Here is a 10470-nt window from a genome sequence, read left to right on the forward strand (position 1 = left end):
TTGAGAGTGTAGTGGTGAGTTTAATAATTGATTTTTGGTGATATAAAAATATTTTTTTATCAATTATTAAAATTATTTTTTTGGGTAGAAACGTGAAAAAAAAAAAAAAGTTGTGAGTTGTTCCGCTGCAGAATTTTATCGGTACTCGGTCGGATAATTGAGTTTGTGAAATTTATTTCCCGAAAAATTTATTTGGTTTTGGGTATATTTGGGTCAGTTTAATTTTGAAGAACGGGTAAATTATTTTATTTTCTGTAATAACGCGGAAAAGAATTATCATTACTAATATTTATTTATAATTTAAAAATAATTTATATAATTTAAGATTAATTTTAATATATTAAATTTAAGTAAAGCATTAAGACACGGGTGTCAACTTGAGGAAAATTTATAATCGTTGAAAATCAACGACGTGGAAACGGCCTCAGGTTTATATCCTGCGTTTTATTTAAAAAAAAAAAAAAAAAAATTTTTATTTAATTTATTTTATTAGAACATTTTCCAGGCTTTTCCCTGTAGAATTTTTATTATTTGGTTTTGGGTAATTAAACGGGAATTACCGTTTTATAATCTGTAGAATATTTAGGGAACATTCGAAATATTAATTTTTATTTTACTGGGTGGAGAATTTTAATCGGATTATCGGTATCGGTGACGTGAGGACAAAATGGCGACCACGAGGTCAAAAGCTACGCGTCAAAATAGTTTTGCGCGTCGTTTAAGTCAAGGCGAACAAACGCCAAGAGAGAATGAAGTTGTGGTTATAAGCCCGGTAACGGAAGGCCAATCGGCACGAACAGGTAGAGTTCAACACTCACCTGCGCGCGCAAACCCTAACACGTCAACAAATACGTCAACCGTGGCGTCGTTACCAAGCACGGTAGTAACAGAGCAACAATCAGCTTCTCGACAAACGGGAATTTTACCAGCGCTGAGAATGCCTGTACTAAACGTACCGTCTTTAAGACCCAATAACACAGGTAATCTGGCGATATCAAATAATCCCCTAGTGACAAATAATACCGGGAATATGAGTAATGCGACGATCACTAGTAGTTCGGCTGTCACGGATAATCTGGTTATTACTCATGCTAGTACGAGTACTAGTAATGCTACGATTACAAGTACTTCGTTGGCAATGAGTAATAATAATAATAATAACAGAAATGATGGTTTACCGAGTACTAGTGCGTCTCAGAGTTCGGTTAATAATATTTCGACCCTCGATGTTCCCCAAATAAGAAATAATCTTCAAGCTCCGCTAAATAATAATAATTTACAAAATATGTTGTCATCGCTTGAGTCACAAAATAGCTTGGTGGATAATTCACAAGTAAATGGTCGAATTTTAAATACGGGTAACAGGAGTAATCCTGAGAATGTATTATTAAATAACAACAACTCGTTGAGAAACAATCTAAATCCGGGTTTGAATTTGAATTTGTCTGAGAATGATGTCAGAAATAATATGAGTCATCTTACTACACTAAGACAAAATAATTCTCAAAGTACATTTGGATTTAACTTGGATAATTTAGAAAGTTTCGGTAGCATTAATAATAATGCAAATAACATCAATTCAAATCCAGACCCGAGTTTAGGATTAAATAATTTGTCTAGGCCCATAAATAATTTTAATAACAATATGAGTAATCCATCAAGTTACTTGGACTCAAGAAACATTTCTGAAAACCCGGGTAATTTTAATCAACATAGAAATACGAATATGAGAGCTGATGTAAGCCATTCCTCTGTCGATACGGTTGACAATAACGCTTTTCCTGGGGTTAACCCAGTATTGGCTTCCGTCGAGGAGAGGATGGATCGTTTGATGAATTTAATAGCTGCTCAAAATGCTGTTAGCCAAACACACACGCAGGCTTTAAATAACCTGGAATTAATCTTTAATAGATTGTCGGTTAATCAAGAACCAATTATACAAAATGCGAGAGACCCTTGTCAGGCTGTCAGTACCGCGAACCCGGTAATTCTCGGTCTTGGTGGGGGGGAAAATGGCTCATCTCGTATTTTGCATAATGAGGCTCGTCAAACAGCATCAGCAAGTCATAACCTGCCAACAGGAAATTTTCCTGGACAGAGATTTTCTCGTCAGGGTCAGTTTATTGATCCTGTTAGTCTTAATCGCAACAATAATGGTTTCAATAATTTATCAAATCAGCCTATTGCCTCACGTAATCCTATCCCAATCATGGATAATCGGGCAACGTCGGAACGCAGGTGGAAGGACATTATGTATGAACTCAAAGTTTGGCAATTGAGATTTCCGCAAAATGAACTCAGTGCGGATCAATTCCTTTTATCAGTCGAAGCTAAAGCGTCGAGACAGAGGTGGTCGGATGATGAGGTTTTGCGATTAATGGGTCACTTGTTGGTGGGTCAGGCGTCATATTGGTATGATGTAAATTATCCAAGGTGGGTAGGTTATAATCAGTTTCGAGAGGAATTTTTAGATACGTATGGTTCAGTAAGAACGGACCAGCAGGTAGTGATGGAACTAGTCCAAATGCGTCCTAAAGACAATGAATCTTCATCTGAGTTTGTTTTCAGGATGCAGCAGATGTATCGTCTCATGAGTAGACCACCGTCCGAGTTTGAGCAAGTTACTACAATCCGTAATCATCTACAGGGCGAATTAAGAAACCTGGTATTTGCACGGTCGGTGGCTACCTATGATGGCTTACATGCTGCTATCCGGGAAGCAACTCAGGCAATGGAGGAAAGTCGTCGAGTTTTTGGTGATTCGAGTGCAGGTAAATTTATAAAACCGCGTGAAAAAACGCGTTTTGCTGCGTTACAAGGGGCTGAGTTATCTCTTGACACTGGTGAGGATGGCCAGTCTTTGCTTATTGAAGAGGTTATCGAGGATGAGGAAGGTAATATCACAGTTTGTGCTAATACAGGTTCTAATCAAAGAACCTGGCGTAATAGCGAGTTCCGACCTCGTCCACGTTTCAATGTTCAAATTAAAGGAGACAGAACAATTTCTAAAGCGCCGGTACAACCTCCCGCGCCACCCACTCAGCCTTCAGGTATACAGCAACCTCAATACCCTATCCCTCCTTCATATTATTATCCTTACCCTTATTATCCAAATCCTCAACAATTTCCTCAATTACCAGACCCTAAAATAGTTCCGTCTCAACCACCAGTTCCAGCAAGTAATACCCAGGCTCCATTACCTGCTGCTGTACCTGCACCCGTTCATAATCTACCTTGGTCGGTTCCTCAAAGTCAATATCCGCGTACGTGTCATAATTGTGGGCAAATCGGGCATACTTTTGATGTATGCGTCAACCCAAGAGTTGATGTCTGTAATCTTTGTCATCAGCCCGGACATACTAGAAACGCGTGTAAGATATATCAACCGGAAACGGGTAATACATCTAACCCGGTAACTACTGCTGTCCAATACATTCAGGTAGATCAACCTGCGTCCCAGATCTCGAACAATAATACAAAAAACGATTAACACCCTTTCGAATAACATCTCCGTCGGATAAGGGTGGGAACATAAATAACCCGGGGGTGTCAGAAATTAAAATTGGAAATTTAAAAACAAAGAGAAGGAAATACAGCCTTAAGCAAATACAACGTAGAATCAATTACCAACAATTTATGGATTTTCGAAATAAAAGTTCTAATAATTTAAATAATATTTGTCAGTACCGTCCAGTAAAGTCTAGTGAGTTAAAGTTGTTTATTGATAACAGGGGAAATAAATTTCAAGAGAGAAAGAAAAGTAATAAGAACAAGGAGAAGGTTAGTGATAAGAAGGATGTTTGTGTTAGTGTGGAGGATAGAGTAGGAGTAGGGGTAAAGGTAGGGGAAGGGGAAAAAATTACCGACGTTTCGCGGTCGCGTGGCGTTGATGCCTCTGGCGTGGGTGTTCGCGTTGGAGATGGCGGTGCAGGTGGGTCATCTGTAGCTGATGCCTCTGGTGTAAATATTTACATTGGGGATGCCAGCACAAACGGAGTGTTTGTTGCTGATGCTCCTGGTGTAAGTGTTTGCATTGGGGATGCCGGTGCGGATGACGAATCTGCAACTGATGACTCCGGCGTAGATAATCACGTTGGGGATTCCAGGGTCGCGGGGCCGGGTGGCGTCGTGGTTCCTGAAGACTTAGATTTAGATTTAGATTTGGAGGACGGTACCGAAAATGTCTGTGATATTAGAGATAGTAATATATTTATTAATAAGGAAAATATTTTAAAGATTTTTGACGTAGATTATCCTAAGGGAACTTTGGGATTAGTGAAGGGGCCCTTAGATAACTTAAATTTATCAATAGATTTCAATCTAGTTGATGGCAATTCTTTTAATTATTTAAACAAAATTTTACCAGATAATGATAGTAAAGATTCTATATTAAATGATAATGAAATAATAAAACTTTTAGATAAGACCGGTGATGATAATTATACATCTGTTTTAAATCATCTTATTTATGTACTGGAAGAACAAGAATGGCCGGGTAAATGTCCGGAAATAATTTCCGTCGGTCCTGATGAATTCGAAGAAAAAAGTCAAATTGATTTTGTAGACGCTCCGTATCTTTGTGGTCTTGAACCTCTTCCTTCTGATCACGAAAGTGATTCTGATTTAGAAGAAGAAATCGAAGACGAAGAATTTGATTCGGGTTTTGAGTCAGATGATTTGAAAACAGGGCAAATCCCTGATAAATCTCTTTCGTTCAATATTCCAGCTGAACAATCTTCTCGAGCGTCCTTTTTACCATCTGTGTTGCGAAATCGTCCTTTACCAGCTCAAATAAAAAATCGTCTTGCGTCTCGTAGAGTATTTCTAACAGGTACTGGACCTGGTCCACCAATAATTACCGCTAGAATTCCTACTTCAGTTTGGGTATTTGGAGTTCAATTAAATGGTCTTTTAGATACGGGAAGTGAACGCTCGTATATAAATTCTAAGGTTTATGAAAAAATTTTTGAATTAAGTTCTGGTGAACTTCAGTCAGATGATACTCAACGCCGTGGGGTATTATTAGCAAATCATACTCTATGTAAAACAAAGGGAGGCGCTCCTTTCATTATTCAGATTGGATCGGTGGCAGGCGAACAGTACCTGAGTGTAATGGACGGTCTCAGTCATTCGATTATTCTTGGGATGGATTTTGCTTTGGCTTTTGGTGTTCGGATCGATTGTGAAACGAGAACGTGGCGTTTTGGGGCCAGTACAGAGTTGCATCCATTCGAGTCTGTTAACTGCAAAGAATCTCGTGTTTTGTGTGCAGGTTTAATATCTGACGAGAAAGAGGATTTAGATCAGTTTATTCAAGCTGAGATAGGGAAATTTCAGGCGGTACCAAACCAGGGTTTGACTGACCTGGTTCAACATTCGATTGTTATTCCTCCTGGTGTCAAGCCGGTTAATATACGTCCATATCGGCGGAGTCCAGTTATCTCAGCTGAATTAACTCGTCAGGTAAGAGACCTGCTGGAAAAGGGATATGTCCGGGAAAGTAACAGCCCGTGGTCATGTTCACCAGTTATGGTACCAAAAGCTAATGGGGAACTGAGATTTTGTGTTGATTACAGACCAATAAATCGATTGTCTATTGTTCCAGCCCATCCTCTTCCAAACATGTTAAGAATTTTAAGTGCTCTTCATGGTGCTGTGTACATTAGTACTATGGACCTGAAGGAGGCATTTCACCAAATTCTTATGGAAGAGTCGTCTATCCCACTAACAGCTTTTTCGGTTGAAGGTCTTGGACATTTCGAATGGGTGAGGATGCCGTATGGTCTGTCTGGAGCCCCTGGGACATTCCAGAAGGCAATGGATAAATTAAAGGAACGTTTTACTCAGCGACTTGTTGAACGAAAATTACCTAGGATCTGGTCAGATAAAGTTTTTGCTTACTTGGATGATTGGGTGATAATTAGTGAAAATTATCAAGAACACAAGGAGATCTTGTCGCTAGTCTTTGAGATATTCCGGGAAGCAGGTCTCACAATCAATCCTGTAAAATGTAAGTTCGCTCGGTCGGAAGTAAAGTTATTGGGCTTTATTGTAGACCAGGAAGGGTTGAGGCCTGATCCTGAAAAGATCGCGCCAATTGTTCAGTATCCGCGTCCGGTAAATCGAAAACAAGTCCGTCGATTCTGTGGTATGGCGAACTGGTACCATAGACATCTCAAGAATGTTGCTCGTGTTCAAGGTCCTCTTAATAAATTATGCAGTCCAACAGCTGAGTGGAAATGGGGTCAAGAGGAAGAGGATGCCTTTTGTCAAATAAAACAAGCTCTGGTCAGCGCTAAAACTCTTGCCATTCCTCGAATTGATTTACCATATTTTTTATACACAGATGCTAGTGATTCAGGTCTCGGAGCGTTCCTGGTTCAACAAGATCCGTTTTCAGGTATTGAGTACCTGATTACCTGTCTGAGTCGGCCATTACGAGGTGCAGAAACGCGGTATACGACAACGGAAAAGGAGTGTCTTGCCGTTGTTTGGGCTGTTCGAAAACTCCGCTGTTATCTCGAGGGTGCCACGTTTACTGTTATAACGGATCATTCATCAGTAAGGTGGCTTCATTCTTTAAAAGATCCGAATGGTCGGTTGGCTCGTTGGGCAATGGAACTGCTTTCCCATCAAATTACTATTGTCCATCGTAAAGGAACAGAACATGATGGTCCAGACGCATTGTCACGGATGTACGAGGATAATGATCCTATTCCTTGGACAGATGTTATCGATAATCTTAATTCTAATAATTCTAAGTGTATAAATATTCAATCTCGAGATTGGTATGAGGTTAGGAAGGCTAACGTTCTAAATAGACCAGGAAATTTCCCAGGATGGCGTATTGTGGATGATCGTTTACAATACTACCGTCCTGATCCTGTGAAAAATTTAATTGGAGATGAAGACGCGTGGAAGTCAGTAGTTAGGAAGTCTGAAGTACAGGAGATTCTGCGTCGTAATCACGAGGATCCTGATGCAGCACACTTGGGTCGTGATCGAATGTATTATCGTATTGCTATTAAATATTATTGGCCCGGCATGTATCGGGACGTATGTGATTACGTCGATAACTGTGAACTCTGTAAGAAAATAAAATCTAAAAATACTTCAAGTCAGGCTCCAATGCAGACTAGACAGCCAATTAGACCGTGGGCTGTAATTGCAGCTGATGTTACAGGACCATTTCCGAGGTCAAAAGCGGGTCATCAATATATTTTAATTATTCAAGATCTTTATTCGCGATTTATCGAGGTTTTCCCACTTCGACGACAGACTGGTAAAAGTGTTGTTCAAGCACTTCGTAATGTAATAGGTCGTTGGTCGAAACCGATGGTACTCGTTACTGACAACGGTCGCGAGTTTGTTAACCAAGAAGTTACTGAATATTTAAAATATGTTGGGGTTAAATTATCTACTCTTGCTATAGCTCATCCACAAGCTAATCCGGTAGAACGAATTAACCGTACACTGAAGCCTATGATCCGCGCGTTTATAGATAAAGACCAAACTAAGTGGGATGATCACTTGTCTGAATTTCAGCTTGCGTATAATACTTCGTTACATTCATCTTTAGGACTGTCTCCGTATTTTTTGGTCTACGGACGTGAACCTCGATTAACAGGTGAAATACCTGAATTAGATTTAGATGAGATTGAATGCGAGAATCCAGAGTGGGTGAGTAGAATGAAAAGAATGGATAAATTGCGTCACCGAGTCGAAAATAAAATGCGAGAAGCGAGTGAGAAACAAGCGAAATATCACGATAAGCATGCTCGGGAAACACCGGAAGTTACTGTCGGGGATCGGGTGTTATATCCCAACCGAAAACTAAGTAATAAGTCAAAGAAATACAATGCTAGTCTTGCGCATAAATATTTAGGCCCTGCTTTAATTAAACGGATAGTTAGTCCACTTGTTGTGGAATTAAGTAATGAAGCAGGAAAAAGCCTGGGAAAACATTATGTCCCTGACCTAAAATTATGTCGCTCTAGTAAACGTTTGAGAGCTAAAGAAATTTAAAATCTAATTGTGTTTTTTCCTTTATTTAGTTTCGGCAATGGCTTCAACACCGACGTTTTGTCCCGAGAAACGAAACATGGCGGCATATGCAAGCCGTCTTTGCCGCGTACCGCGAGAAAAAGGTCTCACGGCATGCATCACGCCGTCGCGCTGTTCAGGCCCCAGCGCCTGTGGCAGAGCCAGGAAATCCTGAACCTGAAGAGCCAGTACTTCCAGCACTGCCTGATGTGGAATTAGTAGAGCCACCTATGGAGGTGGAATGCTCAGGACCTCCGTCAAAGGAACCTGCCGGGGAAAACGAGGAGATGGAAGAACTAGAAGCCTCGCTGCGGGAAATGTTGGAGGTTCCCGTCCCGGGTGCTCATGAATTTTAAACTTTCCATTCAGTCGAGAAGACTGCGCGTTCCCCCTATTATTGGGTGGTACACCCCATGTTCTCTCCTGCGGCCCGACGCCCTGGGGATCTCCGCTTGTCAACTATTTCTACTGTAGTCAACAGTCCCGGCCTTCAGCCGTTGCGGGCCTTAATTGTTCGGCGTGCTCCGCAGGCACAGAAGGGAGGGCTTACCTACCGCCCTACCCGCCGCATAAATCAAGGCCGAGCTAGCGTTCCACCCGCGCTCGATTTTTAAATCGTGAAGGCCAGTGGGCCAGCCATTACTTTGTTTTCATTTTCCATTTTATAATTTTTCTATTATTTTGTCAACAATTTAATTTTGTATTCATTTCAATTAAAACTTAAATACTAGTTATGCTGTTTAATTGTTTAATTTGTTTCCAGTACACCTTCAACCTCTGTGCAGATACCATAGGCAGACAACAGGCCCACTAGTTAAAGTTATGAATCCGAGGCACGACTTTGGTGGGGGGGGATGTAACCGGGATTCGGTAATAGTTCTTCAACGTCATGCTCGAGGGATAACTAGAACCTGGTGGCTGCCTACGGTAACTGGACAACGGGGGATAAAATAACTCTTTCTTATACCAACTGGATTTGCTGAGGCAAAGTTACAGGGCGCATGCGCGGGCCTGGGGTACGAGGTAGTAACCGACTCGCTGAGGGGCAGGACGGACAATTCTCGGCAAACCATAGTACAGTTCACAGCTTTTCTTTCGCAACTGCATCCACGTTTCTTTTCTACACCAAACGTTTTTGTTATAACTGAGCTATTTCTACGTCATCTGGATTACCAGGAAGCCTGAGTTTTATCTGTCAGGAGTCAGCGGTTATTGGAGTTAATTGGAAGAAGTTGGTTTTCTTTTCCCATTGATAAAACCGCCAAGGAATCTGAGGATGTGGTCCTGGGCCGATCTCGATGCCAAGAGGGCTAAGATGGCGGAGTCTCGTGACGTAGGTGTCTTCTAAATATTAAAGTTTTATATAAAATAAATTATTGCTCGGGTAAGAATAATCTTACCTTTTAAATTATATAAATTGGTTTTTATTGTAAATAATTTCTCTCAGTTAGAGAGTTAAAATTAAATTTGACTTTCTGTCAGTGTTGAGCATGAAAATTAATTAATATCATAATTATAAATTGTCTAAGCAATTAAAGTAAAATTTATAAAGTCGAGTCAGTGTCGTGCCTGCCATTTTGGCGTCTGTAAATTGTCAAAGTCAAATCGTCATTCTCACCAACTTGTGCCGTCAAATATTGTCGCGGATTTATTTCATTTGATTATTGTAAAGTGGGGTCTGTTGTCTGGGTAAATTGGTTAAATAAAATTGCCATCTAGTTTATACACATATATCATCTATACAAATCTTTTATTTTACAAGCTACCTATACTCTCAACATCTTTAATTATTCCTTGTGACCAGGATCGGGTATTCCCCGCCCTGTAGAAGAGCTAGTCACAAAACAGTTGATTTTATCAACTGAATCTAATCTTGGCTTCCTGGACAGGGGGTCACACCCTGGACTGGGGGTCTCGGTTATAACTTATAATTTTTGGATTTCTTTTGTTTTAAGAATTTTTAAGAAAATGTAAAAAAAAATTTGATTTTATTATCAACTTTTATTTTAACAGTGAAAAAAATTAAACAATGAGAAATCTACTTCCATTTCGGCTGCCGAATGGCCTTTTTTTTTTTTTTTTGTATCTGCCATGATTTATCATCGTCAAAAAAAATTCCTAAAATTTTTTTTACCGCTGTAACTGCATCTTCCTCAAATGTCAACTTAACAAACATACCCTTAGGGTAACTCTAATGCCGGCGATAAAAAAAATTTTAGTAATTTTTTTTGACAATGATAAATCATTGCAGATACAACAAAAAAAAAAATTTTGAAGAAAAAAAAAATTTTGAAAAAAAAAAATTTTCAATCAAAATTTTTTTTTTTCCAATTTTTTTCGATAATCGATCTTTTTGATTAAAGAAATGAAGATTATCGGTAAAATAACCATTTTCAAATCGAAAAAATGAACAAAAACCGAGAAACT

At 39.6% G+C, this 10470-nt stretch overlaps 1 protein-coding gene across 1 annotated transcript; it reads left to right on the forward strand.

Annotated features, from left to right (window-relative positions):
- Positions 1-667: 667 nt before the first annotated feature.
- On the forward strand, positions 668-9836 carry LOC130674164 (putative uncharacterized protein DDB_G0286901). The gene is made up of 3 exons (XM_057479433.1): positions 668-2433; positions 2569-2771; positions 8055-9836. The coding sequence occupies exons 1-3, from the start codon at positions 668-670 to the stop codon at positions 8216-8218; spliced, it is 2133 nt and encodes a 710-aa protein (XP_057335416.1). The 3' UTR covers positions 8219-9836.
- The last annotated feature ends 634 nt before the right edge of the window (positions 9837-10470 follow it).

This window comes from Microplitis mediator, chromosome 9, assembly GCF_029852145.1.
Source record: "Microplitis mediator isolate UGA2020A chromosome 9, iyMicMedi2.1, whole genome shotgun sequence".
Classification (NCBI taxonomy): domain Eukaryota; kingdom Metazoa; phylum Arthropoda; class Insecta; order Hymenoptera; family Braconidae; genus Microplitis; species Microplitis mediator.